Source organism: Folsomia candida, unplaced genomic scaffold (genome assembly GCF_002217175.1).
Source record: "Folsomia candida strain VU population unplaced genomic scaffold, ASM221717v1 Fcan01_Sc003, whole genome shotgun sequence".
In the NCBI taxonomy this organism is placed as follows: Eukaryota; Metazoa; Arthropoda; class Collembola; order Entomobryomorpha; family Isotomidae; genus Folsomia; species Folsomia candida.
This window is the reverse complement of record NW_019091195.1, coordinates 4,410,162-4,430,486: the sequence shown is the minus strand read 5'-3', so window position 1 is coordinate 4,430,486 and position 20,325 is coordinate 4,410,162. Positions and strand designations below refer to the sequence as shown.

Below are 20,325 nucleotides of genomic sequence, written 5' to 3'. Positions count from 1 at the left end.
AAGGTTTGGTAAGTAGCGCCAAGACACTCATTTGAGACGGACAAGAATGGGTTGGGGTGAAATGCATTCGAGTTTCATTTGATTTTCAAAATAAAAAGATCTCTAAAACAAAACAAAAACGACTTTACTATTTTTACTTTCCATAAATATCAGTGATATTATATCACTTAATTTGTAAGTATTTATGTTGAAATCTTGAACTAGTAGTATTTACAACAATAATATTGACCTGCAAAATTTTGAATTGTATTCCTAGATGCTAAATTGCTAAATTTGGATTCCTAAATTCCTAACCTAATTCATATTAATTCAAATTCAATATTATATAATATAATTTAAATATAATTTATATTTAAACGTCGTTTTAAACAATTTTGTTAATCGTGACAATCAGGCATTTTAAACAGAACTACGAACAATATTGAACAGACAACAGTTTCTAGTTAATTCGTAACTTTATTTTACCAATTTGCCAATTTCATTCATAATAATGATTCGCCGGTCGCCGACACGAATTGAATTAAAACTCGAAGACCTCAATGATTTTGAGTACATTCAAAAATTTGAAAAGAAGAAGAATCCTTCCGGAAACGTCCTTGCTGCTGCAGATGCACAGAAATTGGTACGTCAAGAAAGAATCGGACTAGGTTTTCGACCAATCCGGGCTTCTAGCAACGTGGGGTCAAATCAAGGTATGCAATTACTTCAACCTTTAACTATTAACATTTTCGTGAGGAGCATAATTTTTATTATTATAATCATTTGTTAAAGGATCATTCAACAGTGCAACTGCCATTACATCTGCTGTTGGAGGTGCGTCCATTTCAGACATAGGAGATCCCGTCACGCCAACCAATAATGGTGACAATTCTGGAGCTGACAGCGGTGGTTTGAACCTGATTAACAATACTTTAGATGAAGGAATGTTGAACCTGATTGTCAATGATAGTCTTGGCACCGTCAATAACACAAACGCGTCCAACATGAGTATGGACGAGTCATTATAATAGTCATAATCATAATTGTTTTAGGGCAGTGTCAAAAAATTAGACAAATATCTCTCTAAAGTTTTGTATTTTATAAGTTTCTGTGTCAAGAGTTTAAAGAAATGAATGAATAATAAAAATGCAAAGAATTTTACAATCGTATCGAATACTTTATCTACCACACCATTATTACAATTCATATACAGTTTGGTAAAACAAATTGACCGACGTTTACTCAACCCTTTTGTGTTTACTTACTGAGCTAATCTTTCACACCAAGAGACATGAATAAGTGTTAGCGTGATATGCATACTCCATTGCACTGTTTGCAGAAGACGACGGTATTATTATTACTGGATTTCGTTGACTTTATTTCACTATCTTGAAGCAGACATCCAGTCTCTGTCAATACTAATTTTTTGTAATCCCATTGTTTTTTAAGTTTGAATTGAGACAAGTTGTACGAAATTCTGTTATCGTACAGTCGCAATTTGAGCTTATCGTTGTTTGACAGGTTAAGACGACATCCTCAGATTGTTGCCCTTATTTATTATGATACATTTTCCGTTCCATTTCCTGATTTTTTTCATCCCTGCAAACTAATGAATATTTGCCCACATTTCAGAAAAGTAAACCTGTTCCATGCAAAAATATATGAATATATAAATTTTGAAAACAGATGAAATCACTTCTTCTAGAAACTTGTATGTAGTACATGCATACTATGTACTATATTAAGCTTTATAATTTTTTGCATGATCCTAAATACATAGTTTTTTATCTCCAATTTTAACGTGCATGAGACGCCTTTTGATTAGCTGCATAACATGACTTTAACATGACATGATTTTTAGAAAGTACATACATATATCCATGAACATAGCAAAGTGCGATAATTGCAGATTAAATTAACGACACAACATAAATTTGTACTCATCCTCAAAGTGGTAACCGATTTCTAACTGAAATGATTTTCCTCACAATAATACACACGACTACAACTACACGAGTTTGTCCATTGGGTTGGGAAAGCATCAACGGCTAAATTCAATTCCACTTGACATGATATTTTAAGTAGAATGCCTGCGATATGTATGTATACGTGTACCTGTATTTATGTGTGATTGTGTGTTATCAACATCATTCTGAAATAATACAAATACTGTTATCTCACTTTACTCTTGACTCTAACTTTATCTTTAGTTTACTCAATTCTTGGACTTTTTGTGTACTCTGGCCTTATTTCGAGTCCCAGAACGAATATATAAATCAAGTTTTGTCTCATTCTATCCTCTCTGCACTCTTATTTCACTCTGGGCCAGTGTTTCATTTCATTCCATATTGTTAATCCAGGTATTACATACGTGGTACTTCAACTTCACTTGCAGAATTTCAAATAAAATTGGGGATTTTTTGTTCGTGGGGCCGTGACCGGGGGGGTGATCGCGAGGACAAAACGGGTGTCACGGTGAGTTGGAAGTTGGGTCTCAGCATTGCCAACTTTGTATCATGCCAGATCTAACTCTTCCAGCTCACCAATTTTGACCCAATTAGCATCCTTGATTTTATCATCACCAACTTCACTCTCTCACTATAACACCAGCCGGAGCTGGAGTCTTCACAGCAGGAAATACTGACTAATCGTGCCAATTATCTGGACAACGACTCTCGGCAATTCGTCACTCGGTCAAGAGAGAACAGCCCCAAACGAGGGGCGCCATCATCATCATCGTCATCACGACATCATCATGGACAGCATGGACAGCTTCCATGGACAAAGATTACATAACGTGGTTTCGAACTAAGTGGAGTAGTTGGTCTTGTCACTTTGAAATTATAAGTGAGATTCAACTTCTCTACTTATTTCGACAGCCAAGACTCTTCCCACCCAACACGTGGTCCAAGTGGTCCAACTATCAAGAATTTATTGTAGTCCGTTATATAAGACACAAATTTATCCGGAAAGTAATGCAATATCCCAATGCCCAAATAAACCAATTTACTAACAAGACAAAATATATTACTGATTGTGCTAAATTTGTATGCAAATTTGTACGTACACTTTCACCTCCATCGCAGCATCATATCACTTACGGGCCACGTTCATTCATTCATATGAATATGCATATTCGCTACGAAAAGTTTGTAAAAATGTCTGTCTGGAGGATTGACTTGTTTATGCATTGCACACTTAATGACAATAAATGACTGCTAATAATCTGCTAGCTTATTCGGCTCATAAAATTGTATTAAAACGACCTTCAACATGTTCATTTCACTTAGGATTAGGTTTACTATGCATTATGTAGAGTTACATAGTTGATTCTAGTGTTTTCGCATAAATAATCTACCGAATCCACTCCACATTTAACCATTGATCAAGCATAGTTGTTTATCTTTTTGTGGCAAGATTCATTTCTACCCATAGAGTTATATTAATATAAGCAGAGGGAGTACCATTGCTCTTTGTTCAGCGAGAATGCAAGCCACGTGATGTTTTGATTTGGTTGAGAACATAAACATTACGTCATCACTCATCACCACCATCACTAGAATGTTATATACAACACATACAAGGCATGTATTGTATGTATAAAATTCTGTGAGGTTGTTGAGACTCAGTTTCAACGTCAGGTACAGGTACCATGTTACCAAACTTGTTACCAAATTACGATAACCTTCAACTTCTCATTATTTCTTCATGACAAATATTTTCGAAATAATTTTTAAGTAATTCTTAACTAATGTTTCTGACCACGGTCAATAAACCAACTTAGATACACATTGTGGTTGGATGGACCCCACTCCAATCTGCTTGTTTTTCCCCAACATGAGAGCCATCATACAAGAAGTAAATCGTCATTTTAGTCTGTTTAGTTGTGGTTTAGTTTGAGGACTGTCGGTATGGTGGCTCGTTCGCATGCAATTTTAGATCACCCAATCAATTAACCTGCTCCTGTCAGGCCTTGTTTCTACCTGACCAATACAGCATTATTATGCAACTCATTGCCAAATACTCGTATTTTTAACTTGCAAGCGTGATTCCGATCAGGTCGCATAGACAAAGCGGGAGAGAATATAAGCAAGGGAGAAAATTTTCCCAGTGGAGTTTTGAGTTTTGCTTTCTCCACAAGACAGCACGTACTCTCTTTCTCTCACAATCAGTTAAAAATAATAAAAGGACCTTTTTAAATTAAAGTTCGGAGCAAATATGATTGGTGTCGTTCTGAAGCGCGTTGTCTGCAGTCCTCAAGTCAATAGGGTAATTAAATTAATTAATAATCAATTTCAATTTAATTGACTTAATTAATTTGGTTGGAGTGATCGATGGATTTCGGTAGTCTAGGTTTACCTATACTATGTCAGCAAGCTGTGCATACAGTACCGTGAGCTGGGTATAGGTAAACCTAGACTAGGATTTCGGAGTAGTAAATTTCATGTATCGATTTTATTTTGGTGTGGTGTCAGGTTTTGAGCTGCACCAGCCATAGGGATTTTCACGACAAAGGATACATAATGGGAGAGTGGGTGGGGGCCAAGTCGGGCAAGACGTTTGATGTGACCAACCCTGCGACGGACCAAGTGCTTGCTAAGGTGCCCCATATATACGATATGCATTGTTCTGCACAGTATTTTAATGTTTTTTCATAAAAATTCTTAATTGCCAATTCATGTACCTTAAATAGGTTCCAGATATGGATGAGCATGATGCAGAAGCCTCTATCCAGGCCGCTCAAACAGCCTTCCTCTCATGGAGACACACGACAGGAAAGGTAACGAGAGATCATACATTCCACATTATAAAAATTTAGAATAATATGTAAATTATCAATTTCATACCAATATACAGGAAAGATCAAAGCTGATGAGGAAGTGGTATGATGTAATTATAAAAAGAAAGGACGAGATGGCCAAGCTCATAACTTTAGAGAATGGAAAACCATTGGCAGAATCTCTAGGAGAAATCATCTACAGTTCGGATTATGTGGAATTTTATTCAGAAGAAGCTAGAAGAATTCATGTAAAATTATTTAAGTACAAAATGCAAGGGGAGTTAAAGTTGAGCCATATCTACAGATATATTAATGTTTACTTGCAGGGGGAGATTCTATCGAGCCCAGCAAAATCAAAGGAAATGATGTTTGTGAGAGAACCCATAGGTGTGGTGGCAATGCTGGTTCCGGTATGCTATCCAAACTGTCGCAACGACTATAAATATTACATTATATTAATATATTTTTGCAGTGGAACTTTCCCACGGCGATGATCGCAAGAAAAGTTTCTGCAGCATTGGCTGCAGGATGCACTTGTACAATAAAACCTTCAGAGGACACTCCCCTGTCGACAATCCTGCTCGCAGCAACTGCTGAAGAAGCTGGCATTCCTCTTGTAAGCGTAATAAGTAACCTTCTTGGAAGAGAATCTTTCATTTGACTTTAAAATCAGCTCTTGAAACTTATGCTTTATATATCTTAATAATAAATTTGAACTGAAATTTTCCACAGGGAGTGATCAACGTAATTACGTCCAGTCGACAGCACGCTGCAGGGGTGGGAGCAAAATTCTGCACGAGCCATGAAGTCCGAGGAATCTCATTTACTGGTAATCAAAAAATCGAATGTCTTTAATTTGTAATGCTAGATCTGCACTAAAATTGTGTTTGTATCAATTTAGGATCCACTGGGGTTGGAAACCTGTTGTATAAACAGTGTGCATCAACTACTAAGCGACTTGCCCTTGAATTAGGAGGAAATGCTCCATTTATTGTGTTTGATTCTGCAGGTATGTATATGCGGGTTGACAATAATTGTAACAAACTGCTGACATATTTTACAATACCGCTGAACGAAATGTCACAATTGACTTATGAACACTGCATATTCAAAGCTCTTATTATTGTAATAATTTCCAGATCTCGATAATGCTGTGGTTGGAGCAATGGCTTCTAAATTTAGAAATGGAGGACAGGTCAGTAGTATGGTTTATTACTTAAAGCCAAAGTTTCAAATTAATTACACAAAAACTTATCTTTAACAACAGACTTGTGTGGCCACTAATAGAATTTTAATTCAAGATAAAGTCTACGATGTGTTTATCAGTAAATTGAAGGACGCTATATCGAAACTAGTTGTTGGTGATGGTCTTGATCCTAAGACCAACATAGGTCCTCTTATTAATATGGCCCAGTTTCATAAGGTCAAAAATCATAAAAAATCTAAGTATACAAAATAGTAGCTGTATGAAATGCGGTGATTATTAATATAACATTGATTTAATTAAAGGTTGCAGCAATGGTAGACGATGCAAAAGAAAAAGGTGCTAAAGTATTAGTTGGTGGAAAACATCACTCTTTGGGACGTACCTATTACGAGCCTACTTTGTTGGTTGATATTAAACAAGACATGTTATGCTATCAACAAGAAATTTTTGGACCAGTAGCAATGACAATGAAGTAAATAATTATCGACATTATAAATATTATTGGAGAAAAATGAGATATTTCAATTTAACATACTGTAATATATTAGATTTAAAACGGAAGAAGAAGCCATTAGAATCGCAAATAACACTCGTAGTGGACTGGCGTCATATTTTTACAGCAATGACTTTTCTCAGATTCGAAGGGTCTCGCATGCTCTGGAGTATGGAATGGTATATCTATTATAAAGCCCGTTTTTTCTAGTTGTTGAACTTTAATTACTACTTTATTAACGTTAATTTCCGATTTACAGGTTGGTATAAATGAAGGTATTATTTCTGCTGCTGAGGCTCCTTTCGGAGGCGTTAAAGAAAGCGGACTAGGTCGAGAAGGGTCTAAACATGGGCTCGATGAGTATTGCAATATTAAATACTTTTGCATAGGGGGTCTCAACTAATTGAACCGTATCTATCCATGGGTATACCTATGGATACACCCCAGTTGTTCTCTTCAAAATCGTCTTCCAAATGATCTAGGTTATTCTCACATTTTTGCTCTCACTGACAATAATAATGTGCTATATGGCTTTACAAATGACAGACAAATACATAGAAAACAATACTTGCACGTACACTCTTCTACTCCAGAAACAATATTAAAATTGCCCTAAAAAGTGTACGTTCATAAGTGAAGCTAATTGAAATGGCGTAGTAGCGTACACTTACCCGTGATAAAAAATATCCAGTACATTGTATTGCAATAACTTTTCCAAGATTTTATTTTTATTTGCTTTACGGCTTTAAATAATTCCATAAACCTTGTTCACTAATTAATTAAGTTTTCTCATAGCTTTAAATAGATACATTAAGTTCAAATGTTTTTGAGAAAGGTGACTAATACTACGAAATAAATATTCATCAACGACATAATTTAACTTGGTGTGTAAAATTTTTCAAATTCTGTATTCGACCACCCAATTGGATATCCTTCTCTGGTTCGTAACTCTGTCAGAAAATCTGTCAACGGCTTAAAATACTCTTTAATTGCCGATGCATCCAACTTGTTGGTTCCTGTGACCTCAAACAAGAGGTCTTGCCAATTTTTGGAGAAACCAGCTTCCATCAATTTCCTGCATTAAATGGAACACCGATTGTACTGATTGTGCCAATTAATACATTTAAAAATTAATATAAATTGGCATATTAACCTGAATTTGGTTCCTGCTGCAGCATTTTTATAAATGTCGCAATTATGCAGCGGTCCTTGAGGATACTGACCTGCTTCAACGCATAAGGTCTTGTGAATTTGGAATTGTAGAATGAAACTGACAAAATAGCGGATGTACGGCGTCCCACCAGGCACGTGATCTAAATCAGAAATTATTTGATAAGTTATATAGGGACATTTCAAATATATTAAAATTCATACACTTTGCTCCAGGGTCGAAATCCATTTCGCTCCGATTAAATGGAGGTGTAATTCCTTGGTATTCATTTCTAGACGGATTTTATATTGTATAAATTAAGTATTTCCAGAATAATTAGCGTCCCATTTCAGATCTTAGAGCTTGTGAGTACCTCATTTTCAACCAGTGATATTCTAGCTTATCCTTGGGAATCGTACCATCAAATACTATTCGAAACAAAATAAACACAAACTCATGTTAATCTGTATGTTCCATTTTTGATATCTGTATTTTTGTATGTTTTAATGCTCCTTTGTCATGTGAAATGCGTGGCGTCCTTTGAACGTCGAATGTCTTGTATAAGATTTTATTTGCAGTTAATTACCTTTCCAACGGTAGTTGTCAATCAAATATCCAAATGGAAGAAATGCAATCTATATGCATGTTCATACATAATTATATTGTACCCAAAACTATTTGCATTTTATTCTCTTTAAATATTGGATTACCTTTTCAAGACCGATTTGAGTGAGGTAATTGATTGTAGATTCATGAGACGATTCGCTAAAATTAAGATAACCAATAGTGCTCATGTGTTTGGGCGTGCTCACTGATAAAGCAACGACATCTCCTATAGCCTCGTGAAATCCTACGATTGATGTTGATATACCATGAAATAAAATTAAAAGAAAGTATGATTATGACTTTACACACGTGCATGAGAATAAATAAATCTCGACATTTTTATAGTAATTACGCACCTGGGTTAGCTCCTGTACGAAAGGTTAATGGTTGGTGTTTATAATTAAGGTAATAATTTATATGTCCGAGCTCATGATGGATAGTAATAAAATCTTTTTGATCAACGTTGGTGCACATCTTAATTCTTAATACAAAGATTAATGTACCTAATTCGTTTGGTTTAGAACGCTAGAGTTGTGCTTACCGAAAGTCTTTTCCATCGCTAAATAAATAATTATCATATATTAAGTAAATGTAGAGTACATAATTAAAGCCATATGCAGTATAATTTTTCCTAAAATCAGATACCTGAAATCCCAAGCCGACGCGTGACACTGTTTTAAAAAGAAAGATATATTATTATTATACCCATGTCGGACCCAAGTCAAGTCAAGCAATATTTTATCGGGTTAAAGGGTCCATGACCCTTAAACATAACCATGAGCAAGAAATTGCTTGTTTAAAATTTTGAAACACCCATGCACACAGTATTTTCACTTAAATCCCAAAATGTATAGCTTATTTATAAATTACAAATATGTATGAATTTTTCAAAAAGTCGTAAGCAAATAAATTTCCTGACTGTTATGATATGAATGATGCTTATTTATATGAATTTAAAAGTGCATCAGAGACGTACGACAACTTCGCGATCCTTTGGTTTCACAATCAATGCCTTATCTCCGTAGGCCATTTTCATGTCGGGTAGACCTAGGCTGAGGAAAAAATCGTTGGCCACTTCGAATATTCCACGAACTCCAACCACATCCGGGGTAAATTTCTGCATTCGAAATAATTAAAATGAAAGAAATTATAGAAATTAGTCATACTTCCACTGCTTCTTAGTATCTTCTGAAATACCTGCTTCAAAACTTCGGTAATGTCAAAGGATGTAGCATTTGGATAGGGGACGACAAAATGGTATAGATTATCAAACGATTGTGACCATTGATTTCCTACAAGGTTCGTTAGAATACAATTAATTTTCACTCCGAGTAAATTAGAATGCAGTTACAATTACATGTCACACACAGTAGAATTACCTAATACATGAGCAGGGATAGGTTCATCGGGTTTTACTTTGCCTGGGAATTCCTTGACCAATTTGTGCCTTACATATGCATGCAATTCTGCATATAATGGTTTCACGTCTTGCCAAAGCTCTTCCAAATCCTTTCTAAAGTCCGGGGACTCGTACTTTCGAATCCAATATTCTCCAGCATTGTCATATCCTGTAATTATATGAACAAGTATACACATAATGTATGTAATTGTATCCGTTAATAATTCTCTTGCTATCTTTATAATACGTACCGTTGGCTTTGGCAGCTTTATTTTGAAGATCGATATATTTGTAGTACAACGGGCGAATTTTGGCACCTGTCGCATCTCGCCAACTCTTCCAGACATAGGCCATCTCGTCATAATCCTTGACCTTGGCAAGGATTTCCTCCAAATCTAATTTGGAGCAAATATGTACTTAATATAAAACCCAATATTGTAACGTGGTCAGTTTAAGGAATTACTTCACTAAGTTGATGCGTACAATTTTGGTAAATATGTATTTGATATTATCGGCAGTATTATGCAAATAAGTACCTGGATTTAGGGAGAGACCATTGGTAGTTATATTACACTCTTGCATAGAAAATGGGCAGATTTTGCCAGTTCCGTAGATCTTTTTCATTTCCGACGAGACTGTGTTAAACTGTAAATCAGGGTTGTGTTAATGGGCGTTGTATTTCAAAATCGTATTTTCATCATCGCTCACCTCAACCACATCAGATTCATTCAATGCAGAAATTCCAATGTCATTTAAGAATTTAAATTGTCGTCGTATGGCTGAATCGTTGAACGTCTCATATTTAAATTGGCTGATGTACTCCTTCCATTCTTTCTTTTCGTAGCTTGAATACTCTAAATTTACTTTCTCTACTTCCTTTTTCGCTTCATCGTTTGTCAAATTGGTGGAATATGCCCATTCTGCATGGGCAGACTTTGTGTGAAGGGCGGAAGCCTCCTTTTCCAGCTTTTCGGACAAATATTTCTTGGCAACTTCTTCACAAGATGGTCCAAAACATGGCTCTTCTCCATTGTCGACGAGATCCTTCTGCATAAGGTCGAAAATTGGTTTGAAATAGTTAAGCAATGGCGCAATGGACATGTTGCGACTTCCAGTTATTGCTTCCAGTGCAGTGGGCCAGCCTCGTGTAAAACCAAGTTTCATCATATTCCTAAAAATATGAATTAAATATAACTAAAGACCATAAATATTTTTATTGCAAAGTATGTATTTAAATTTACCCGAGGAGAGTTCCTGCATCCCTGCTCCCCGAAAAGTCGCATTGGTACAAAGGTTTTGAAGAATTGTTGTCTGGGTCAAACTCTCCGGCCGCCTTGCACATTGCTTCATAGAATTGGAACTGAATCGTAATCATATCGTTAATTCACATCATAAAATGCACAACCTCGAAATTCACTGGTTAGTTATTTATTTCTTTGTAGCATGCAAATAGTAAAAGTCGTATACCTGAAGAATATGGCTCACAAAGTATCTGCATTATAAACCACCAGCATAGAAATTAATACATACCACCAATATTTTTTTATGAGATAAGATATTTTGATTACCTGATGTAGGGAACGTTAGCCACGATGTGATATTTTGCAGTGGCATCAAAGTCGCTAGCGTTTCTAGGATAGACAATGATAATATGAATAGGTGAAATGAATAAATGTTCAGTCAGTCTTTACCTCGGGAAAGGGGGTTCAATCCCTTGATTTTTTTGGCGAAGTTCCCACCATCGTGTATTGTAGTTATATTCGGACATTTTGCCCTCAAATACTTCCCATCTCCAACTATCCATTGAAATTGCGAATGGGAAAAAGACAAACTGCGCGTAGGATAATGAACCCCCATAAAACACGTATTATGTATAAGCATGGCATAATTTTAAATATGCAAATAAATATATTGCTTATTACGTATCCTTAATGTCTACTATACCTTTTGCAGGGCAGTAATGAAAAGAAAGTTGTAGTCAGTTTCTGTAACTGTATCAGCCTGATACACGGTCGTATTACTGCAGTCAATATCCAAGCCGAGGTCGAGGTTTAGAACGCACTGAAGGTGCTTTGGTGTGACCACCGCAAGAGCTAATGCATCACCGATTGCCTCATGAAATCCTGGATTTGCTCCGTCGCGGAAAATATAATGCTCATCAGTATATTGCAAAAAATATTCAATGTGACCCTACATAATTACGTATTAGCAAAATCAGGCCCTGGTTGTTTAATTAGCATATGAGGTAGTATATAATTATGAGTTGAACAAACCATTTCATGGTGAACGGTAACAAGGTCGTCCATCGTCACCTTCGTGCACTGTTTGATTCTGGAGAAAGTTGGGCACAGTTGCTATAATAAAACGGAAACCTTTGAAGCATTATATTTTATTTACCTGAAGTCAGTGCTTCCTTTGCCTAGACACATGTCCTCGGCTGAAGCGTGACAAACCTTTAATTTCATATGAACAAAACATATAATTATTCAACTGTGCGACTAGATTTAAATTAGTAAAATGCAATCATTACCACTTCTCGTCCATCAGAAGGCCTTTCGAGCATCGAGTTATTCCAAAAGGCTGGCGTCATTGGCAAGAGTCCTAAATCTGTGAAAAACTTGTCGGATTCTTGAAACATTTTTAGGGTAGTGTAATTGGCTCTGATCATGGCGTCGGTGGCGTCGAGAGAGGGGGCATTAGGGAATGGCTTCGTTTTATTATCCAAATGCGCCCAGTCCTATGGATGTCAATGTGTATGAATATTGTCTATCATTATTTTACATATTCAGCAACCATTATTCCCTGTTACTCACCTGTCCCCACATATTTCCTAAAATGTGAGCTGGCAAATAGCCATACTTGGTGATACGGTCTTGGTATTCTGGAAGTCGCCGAAGCTTCATTCGTACATAAGCGTGTAAAATGTTGTAGTACGGACGAAGCTCTTCCCAAATGTCAAGCATCTGTCTCTTGAATATAACAGCATCAAAGTCAGGGGACTCATCGTCATATCCGGTCAGCCACATTTGGCTCATATCGTTAAAACCTAAAGTTTTAGAAAAGTCTGATGCATGAATACACATTTCTCATGGATGTAAGTCGAAATTTTGACTACCGTTTGCCCTTGCCATTTCATTTTGCCATCTGATAAAAAGCGTGTAATTGGCAGGTCTGACGGCATTGCTCATAGCATTGTGCCTACATACATAGGGTAAAAATGCATAATGTTAAAATCCATCCCTAATTTACTTTTACTGCCGTTTACCATTCAGTCCAATAATATGCCAATTCGTCCCAATCCGTGGCTGTGCGCAATTTTTCTTCAATTTCTTCAAAAATAAAAATTATTTCACTTAATTTTAAGATACTTCATGTTCATATAACCGGTATATCATACTTAAAAATCTGCGGTTACCTGGGTCTAGGCGCAAGTCGCATTTACTAGAATTTCGGAAATCACAAACAGCAGCGGTTGCATATGCAGTTTCCATACTGCTTTGCAATTTATTCATCTGCACTTGTCAAAAATCAAGTATGTTAATATGTCAAGGTTGGATTTTATGTATTATTTTTATGTAAATAGTTAGTACATTTGAAACATCTGTGGGGGGCATTCGCGCAGGTCCTTTTATCGACAAATATTGGAATTCACGTCGAACTTGAGAGTCATCTGAAAATGGTAAAAAAAAGACTTAGCACGACTTTGCATAGCCAAACCTTGAAGAGAATTAGAATTAATAAAAAATAGTGAACATACTGAACTCTCTCCAGTTTGAGAAATTCGCCAAAATTTCTGCCTGAATACTAGCCTGGAATTCTAAAAATGCCGTGTCTGCAGCCGTCTACATTCAGTAATTAGAAGTAACCTCATAATTCGCGTGTATTCATTTTAAACTTAAAGTATTAATTTTCGTAGTGCTGTACCGAAGCTTCTGCAGTTTCTGTCGTGACGTTGGTTATATAAGCCCATCGCGTCGTTATTTGGGTATTGCATGCCCCTGAGTACCTGGATTCTAGTACTTCTTCAAGATATTGTCTTGCTTCGTCGTCCGTCGCCTTCCCTGCTAACTTGGGTGTGGTGCATGCAGTGGGATGCCACAATGTTGCAAGTAATGCAGTAAGTAGGTACAGAGTTTTTGCAACCCCCATCGTCCACGTTCTTATTATCGGCACCCTGAAATTCGGAATGTTTTATTGGAAATGTTTTCTATTGAGACGTTCACAACCACCACTGCTGAGGAGCAAAGGTGGACTGGCTTAGTCGAGTAGCTCATCTAGATCTTATTAACATCTAAAAACTAAAGGTCAAAGCCATCCATGCAAATAAATATATGGCCGACTGGATTCCTTCATCGTATTACCTGCTTGGACACAATTTATTTCCTTGCTGGGCCACCGGACAGAATTCTTGGTTTATTCTTGATTTATGTCCAGACTTAAACAAGTGCAGAACGAGTTTTGCCAGAGAGTACAGCGAGTTGCGAAATGAGATACTTGATTTCTTTTCACTATTAAATACTAATGTGGAATGACTGCGCAATGAACTTTTGTTCAACAAAACAATATAGCTTAGTCCACGCCTCTTTCCACATTCATTTCAATAAGTAATGTACATTTGCCATTCACCACATTCGAAAAGTGCAGCAATTTAATAATCAACTTTCCATAAAAGTGGTTGCATTACGCTGTTTGTACATATCCAGGCGATGCGATAACAAAAACACGATTCACCAGCAAAGTACTAATAATTCTGATTTACGCTCGACGATCATCCAAGTCGTCACTGCAAATCAGAAATTGTGACGACTGTTTGTTTTCCTGAATCCAATTCCACCAATAATGGTAGAAACTAGAATGTTGAATGTTGACTGGGTTGAATGAAAAAATTATGATCCTGCTTCAGCCATAAAATAAGAACAACAATCCTCCTGAAGTTCTTCTGGACTGGTTGTTGTGGGACCATTAGCCACGACCGACCAAACCTATTACAATTGCAGACATCGACCATTCTTCCCAATAAGTTGGGCTGCGGCTTAGTGTTCTCCATTAAACCAATATTTGCATAGGCTTAATGACGAAGTTTAAATGTGACCACTAATGTTTTTCACCGACTGCCGGATCAAGGATGGATCGTCACCAACTTATGTGTTTATTTATTTATGGTACAGCTTGACAAGGTGTTCCAAGAGTTAAATAAGGTATAAACTACAATGTACAATGTACTATGAGTTCCAACTTTGAATGGGGCTTAGGACATTATTATTAAGAAACATGCTTCTTTCTTTCATCCCCATACATAGACAATGAATGAATAACTATATACAACTCAGGAAAACAAAGTATTTTGTCGTTATAACTGTTCTTTCATTGATTGAGTTCCTCATTGCATAACATTAACTATCGTGAATGACCCACATACTTACAAGTCATTATCTGTAGTAAAATAGTACAAGTGCATACAATACAAATGTACATATGCTACTAGTGACTGGACATATTTTGGATCCCTATTTAATGAGAAAGTGTATACATAAGTAAATACATATGTACTAATACTGGTGGTATACGACAAGTATTAAGTACCGATTACAATCTTTATTGAAAACCCATTTCCCAAGCTCATCTTCATTGATGGGTATTTTATTTCTATAATGACAATTTTACAACAATCCATTTGATGCTACGTAAATATCCGATGGTTGTTTAGATTCAAGGTTTATCTCTCCTCGAAGTCATAAATTTTTGTCACTTGTCACGGGATAATGAGGCACAGAAATATTTCCATTTTCATCCCAGGTGTCAGGTTTTGAAGTAATGGTTCGATTCACTGACTTATCCTTATTCTCATATCCAGATTCTTGTACCGAGGCATCACCCTCCTCCTCCTTCACATCACATGTCGCACTTTTTGGACCACTGCCACTGGAGAAAGTGATCTTCCGCTTTAGCCTGAAATGGAGCTTTTTATTAAAATTTTTCCATCCACTGTTAGCTGGTGGTTGTTGGGTAGGTGGTTCTCTAATGGTGATGTCCTTTCCATCAAGGTGGTTGTGGTCATCGTCCTTTTCTTGGGTCCTCAGTATGCGGTAATAACGAGGGCTACACTCGGACCACATATCAATTCTGCTCGTGGATGTGGAAACAAACATTCTGTTCGGACAGGTCCATATTTCATTGCGGAGTGAGTTCTCATACCTGCACGCGAGCAAGCATAACGAAAAACAATAAGCACCAAAGTGAAATGTTGTATCATTTCTATATTTACGTATGCATATAAATCTGTTAGTACCCTCTTAGAAGATTGAGCGAGGACAACTTCTTGGATTGCAATGCCCTATCTCGAATTGATTTGTTTCTTCTCTGCAGCAGAAATTAAATTATCAGAATAAATATTCCGCATACATGCATACACTTTATTAGCTCACTTACACTTTGGAATGCTCCCATTTAGGTTGTTTATGTATCAACCTTTATGAACTTCCTTTGATCACCAATACATACACGATGAATTATTTTAGTCAATGTATGACCACGATGGCTTGACTTTTACTATCAAAGTACGTAACGCTAGTGTGGGTTACGATAAAGCCGCAACTGTTTCACCCATTGGAGTTGGAGACTCAAACGCCGTTTTCGAACCAACGATAATAAATACGTTATTTGTAACTCGACCTTGTTCCAAGAGACCCAAGCGTTACCTAGATACTAAAAATTTAGTAATCATGGTATTGAACTGCAAAAGTGATCCGTATTTACATGCCTTGATTTACCTATGCCGACAAGTATGGAATACATATTGGAATGTGATGCTGAGTAATTTACGGAGAAAAATGCTAAAGCTTACCTTACTCGTCCTAGCTTTTGCAAGCTTTTTAAAACTAATCAACACAATGGAGTCGATTCCTGCCATGAAAGATGGGTGTTTCAAAACAAAAGGGTGCATTGCGCCGGTGGACAGCTGCATAAAAAATGACTCTTGTGATGTAATGATGACTCATAGGAAAGAAGCCGATTACTACGTCTTTGAGCTCTTGGCGAAGCTTGATGGACAATCTTCCGATGGTTTTGTTGCAATGGGATTATCTAAAGACCGTCGAATGGTTGTTATATTGCTCACGAGTCAATTTTCATTGAATCCCACAACCCATAAACTATTATTAAATTATGAACAGGGTGACGATTTAATAGTGGAATGTGTCCGGCGTGGTTGCACCAATCATGGAATGACTACTACAAGAATTATCGTATTCCAGTATGTTTTAGCAATGTATATGATAATTTATTATTTTCTAAGTAACACGCTGGGATTTTAGGGGACGAATTGCTCCAGATCAGGAGGAAGTAAAGGTCTTGCAAATTGCACGGCAATTGTAGAAAATGGGAGGATCTACTGTCGGTTTAAGCGTTACAAATTAGTGGCTCACGAATTTATGAGCATCGGCAGAGTGGGGGTTTCCCACACTAAACACTATATCATGTTGGCCACAGGAGTAAATGTCAGTGCAGGTAACGTTAATGAAACAATCTGTTTATATGTAGATGAATTTTTTGAAAATTTGTAATCATAGACAACATTGGGAAACATTCAAAACCCCCGTTTGCGACGCATCGCTCAATAAATTTAGCCCATGTTGTTCAGGTACTAAAAAGATCCTTTTCCTTTTAAATACTTAGTCCTCCTAGACCGTCTCACAACATTTTTATCTTATTGTAGGAGCAATATTTTGATCAAAGGAAAATTTTGACGCATGTTTATTCCATGATTTTATGCTGGGTTATTTTTGTTCCAAACGCAATGTAAGTACTAAAGAATCATGCAGGAGAAATAAGCCTTAATATGATAGCACCTGAATATTTAGATTCGTGGCTCGTTATTTGAAAGAAACAATGACCAGCACTATTTGCTGCGATAGGAAGTTGTGGTTTTTTGTAAGTACAAGCAACAACAATATTTATGCAATATTTATAAGCAAAGTGTCATTTTGTAAGAAAATATATAAATGCTGGTGTAAATGAAGGGACATAGTGGCTTAATGTCGCTAGGTTTTGTACTCTGTACGACCGGAATCTCCTTCATTCTGTGGAACAGATCATCTAGTGATTCTAAATGGCCTGCGTTTCCTTCAAGGTATTAATAATAACCTGTGTCATCTCTTCATATATAACAATGACCTTCGCCACGACCAGCCTATGTTAACAGTACCAGGCTGCACTACTGTTTGCCGGTAAATGCACTCCAGGGAAAGAGTTGTCACAAGTGTATTGCACGGATGACAAATATGAGATACGTGCATAAAATAACGGACACACTGACAAATTGGTAGGTTATGTTAGGGAATTCTGAATTTATTTAAACGAATATAAATACTCTGAACAAACATCAGACATTAATTGATTGGATAATGGTTACGTAAATCAGTAAATAATAATAATATAAAATTCATAGTAATCAGTGTAAAAAAAATCAAAGGTTTAGGCGGAGAGTTTGGGTTTCTTGGGGGCTACTGGTCCATCCCGGGATTCGACACGTTCCTTGGTCTTGGTTGGCATTTTTGAGACGACTTTCATAATTTTTTTCTCCAGCTCCTGACTAATGACATCCAGCTTGGCGATAACTTCTGGAGGCTTGTGGACACAGTACGCGTCCAACTCCAGACGGAGCCAAAACTTGATATCTTGAGCAAGATGAAATCCATGTGCGAAAATGTTGAATCCAAAAGCATCATTTTCGGCATCACATCTATATCCCCGCTTGTATAAATGCCTGACACTGCATGCACTAGTTGTGTCATCAGTCATGCGGGAGATGTAGTCGGTAATGTTTTTTGCAGCAATTTTTATGTCTCCAAACGAGGTCATCCCAACTGCAATTTTGCTACTGCGTCCTTTTTTCTCCAAATCATGAAGTAGAGCTGGAACACTCCTCCCAAACCGTCCGATTCAACTAAAACAAATTTTTTATAATATTTTTTGAAGAATTAGATCAATTTTTAAAAACATACGTATGTAATCCTTCTCTTCCAAACTACGATATTTAATTTCGGCTCCGACTCTCTTGAGCAACTTATTATTTGGAGGTTTGGCGTGTCCGGCTGCTTTGTGTCTCGTTAGGTTGCCTTTGCATGAAAACCTCTTCTCACAGCACGTACAACAAAATTTGTTCAAGACTGTAAACAAGAAAAATAATTTAAACCAATATTTTACTCTAAAATAACACGTAAAGCATACTTTGGTGGACGTTTTGAACATGTGTGACTCCATCTCTAAAACGGGTGAAACCAACACCACAATTTTCCACTTTGCATTTGTATGATGGTTGATTTGTGTGGGTAGATATGTAGTGTTCTTGGAATTGGAGACAATTTTGAAAAACACGTGTCATCCCTAGAGTTCCGTCCTCTGTACGACAACCAGGGCATGTTACGGCGTACCTCGTGTGATCCCCGCTTCTCTTTCGTTGTCTAGATGCCCACACTTCAGACACAATCCCTTCGTCCTCCTCTGTAATTGTCACCTCCTCGACAAACTCACTTTCTGGTGTAAATGGTAATGTCATGGACGTTGCGTCTAATATTGCAGTGAGCTGAAGTAAAATTAGCAAAAGTTAATATTGAAAAATATATAAGACAAACAATGCGTATTTTAAACTAATAACGAAACTAACTATGATTCTATAGGAGAGCAACATGGCAGGTTTATACTTACGTATGCTGAGTACTTATTCCGGACGTTTTTACCCGTATGTTGTGTCAACATGTTGAACTCTTTCACCCAATCTTTAGCATGTCTGACTTTCCACTTATCCAAATTTGGAAGACTTTCCTCATCTTCATGTTCAGACTCGTCGTCGTGCAGATTAATATTCAAAATTTCTCTCTGTTGAGGAATTTGTAAAAAGTCAGACATGATATTTCGAAATTAAACTAACAATTTAAGTGGAAGAGTGGACCGAATGAGGCTGTATGGAGTCTCCTGCACGAAATTGACCAGAGTTGGGAGCATTTTGGTGATACTTGAGGAAGACACGCCACGCTAAGAAAGGACGCTGGTCCTTATCTCGGCTATTTCTGTCTCGGTATCTCATTGCTTTTATTACATGCTTCACCTTTTGACTTGATTATTATCATTGTTGAGAGGATGAGAAGAAAATTCACGACCCGCTCAAGGAAAAAACCTGATAAATAATACTCACGTTGAATTCTTTCAAGTCAACGCCACGCAAAAATCGGGATTGCTGCAACTTCCATATTCATGATTCAAACGGTGTCAGGTTGGTACCGACCCATGGGGCACCCGTCCAAAAAAACCTACTCAATTATTCAGTTGAGACCTTATAAAATAAAATGTCACATATGAAGAACTATGCAAATAAGTGCATAAGTGTTATGTTTGTATGTAGTGCTCTCTTCGGGACGACTGCTTACTGTTTGGCCGGTACATATTCAGAGTCTCCTACTTAACCAAGAATTTCTGATTGTGGTTTAGTAGAATTATGATAACTTACCCAGCACACATTTTTATCAATTTATTTAGTAACCAACCTGATGCAATCGTATTATATGGGGATGCCATGCTACGTATATTTAATTGTGATTGGCAGCTTGTCGTGGAATGCAATTTGGCATTTTTTCATGATTGTATGTAAGAGATTTAAGACTTTTTATGGCTAAAGATGAGTAATTTCTCTTTTTTGTGTCATCACACAGCATCA

General features: G+C 36.9%; 5 protein-coding genes and 1 long non-coding RNA gene across 6 annotated transcripts; 3 read left to right on the top strand and 3 right to left on the bottom strand.

Annotated features, from left to right (window-relative positions):
- The first annotated feature begins 35 nt into the window (after positions 1 to 35).
- Positions 36 to 1,051, top strand: LOC110847466. Its single transcript, XM_022094415.2, has 3 exons — positions 36 to 174; positions 257 to 692; positions 772 to 1,051. Exons 2-3 carry the CDS (start codon positions 491 to 493, stop codon positions 1,005 to 1,007), a joined length of 438 nt encoding a protein of 145 aa, XP_021950107.1. The 5' UTR covers positions 36 to 174; positions 257 to 490; the 3' UTR covers positions 1,008 to 1,051.
- Positions 1,052 to 2,104: 1,053 nt separating this feature from the next.
- Positions 2,105 to 3,023, top strand: LOC118435098. Its single transcript, XR_004834500.1, has 2 exons — positions 2,105 to 2,454; positions 2,518 to 3,023. It is a non-coding gene; the product is annotated as an uncharacterized LOC118435098 (long non-coding RNA).
- A 616-nt stretch (positions 3,024 to 3,639) lies between these two features.
- Positions 3,640 to 7,334, top strand: LOC110845545 (glutarate-semialdehyde dehydrogenase). Its single transcript, XM_022091982.2, has 13 exons — positions 3,640 to 4,248; positions 4,455 to 4,580; positions 4,673 to 4,759; positions 4,837 to 5,007; positions 5,086 to 5,169; positions 5,232 to 5,375; positions 5,492 to 5,588; positions 5,661 to 5,768; positions 5,899 to 5,954; positions 6,027 to 6,182; positions 6,269 to 6,438; positions 6,515 to 6,638; positions 6,719 to 7,334. Exons 1-13 carry the CDS (start codon positions 4,198 to 4,200, stop codon positions 6,860 to 6,862), a joined length of 1,518 nt encoding a protein of 505 aa, XP_021947674.1. The 5' UTR covers positions 3,640 to 4,197; the 3' UTR covers positions 6,863 to 7,334.
- On the bottom strand, positions 7,166 to 14,528 carry LOC110845544 (angiotensin-converting enzyme). The gene is made up of 31 exons (XM_022091981.2): positions 13,976 to 14,528; positions 13,539 to 13,788; positions 13,372 to 13,456; positions 13,205 to 13,284; positions 13,030 to 13,126; positions 12,880 to 12,943; positions 12,730 to 12,812; positions 12,428 to 12,660; positions 12,145 to 12,351; positions 12,012 to 12,067; positions 11,888 to 11,945; positions 11,559 to 11,804; positions 11,306 to 11,445; positions 11,183 to 11,245; positions 11,082 to 11,106; positions 10,856 to 10,974; positions 10,323 to 10,785; positions 10,151 to 10,259; positions 9,866 to 10,009; positions 9,595 to 9,783; positions 9,413 to 9,507; positions 9,192 to 9,332; positions 8,861 to 8,886; positions 8,757 to 8,774; positions 8,572 to 8,696; positions 8,320 to 8,459; positions 8,196 to 8,244; positions 7,983 to 8,037; positions 7,834 to 7,901; positions 7,613 to 7,772; positions 7,166 to 7,534 (listed from the first exon to the last, which is right to left on the bottom strand). The coding sequence occupies exons 2-31, from the start codon at positions 13,761 to 13,763 to the stop codon at positions 7,336 to 7,338; spliced, it is 3,762 nt and encodes a 1,253-aa protein (XP_021947673.1). The 5' UTR covers positions 13,764 to 13,788; positions 13,976 to 14,528; the 3' UTR covers positions 7,166 to 7,335.
- Positions 14,529 to 15,011: 483 nt separating this feature from the next.
- LOC118434876 lies at positions 15,012 to 16,199 on the bottom strand. The gene is made up of 3 exons (XM_035849392.1): positions 16,044 to 16,199; positions 15,904 to 15,974; positions 15,012 to 15,809 (listed from the first exon to the last, which is right to left on the bottom strand). Exons 1-3 carry the CDS (start codon positions 16,059 to 16,061, stop codon positions 15,347 to 15,349), a joined length of 552 nt encoding a protein of 183 aa, XP_035705285.1. The 5' UTR covers positions 16,062 to 16,199; the 3' UTR covers positions 15,012 to 15,346.
- Positions 16,200 to 17,953: 1,754 nt separating this feature from the next.
- On the bottom strand, positions 17,954 to 20,323 carry LOC118434877. Its single transcript, XM_035849393.1, has 5 exons — positions 19,564 to 20,323; positions 19,320 to 19,490; positions 18,843 to 19,197; positions 18,617 to 18,781; positions 17,954 to 18,558 (listed from the first exon to the last, which is right to left on the bottom strand). The coding sequence occupies exons 1-5, from the start codon at positions 19,696 to 19,698 to the stop codon at positions 18,470 to 18,472; spliced, it is 915 nt and encodes a 304-aa protein (XP_035705286.1). The 5' UTR covers positions 19,699 to 20,323; the 3' UTR covers positions 17,954 to 18,469.
- Positions 20,324 to 20,325: the final 2 nt, after the last annotated feature.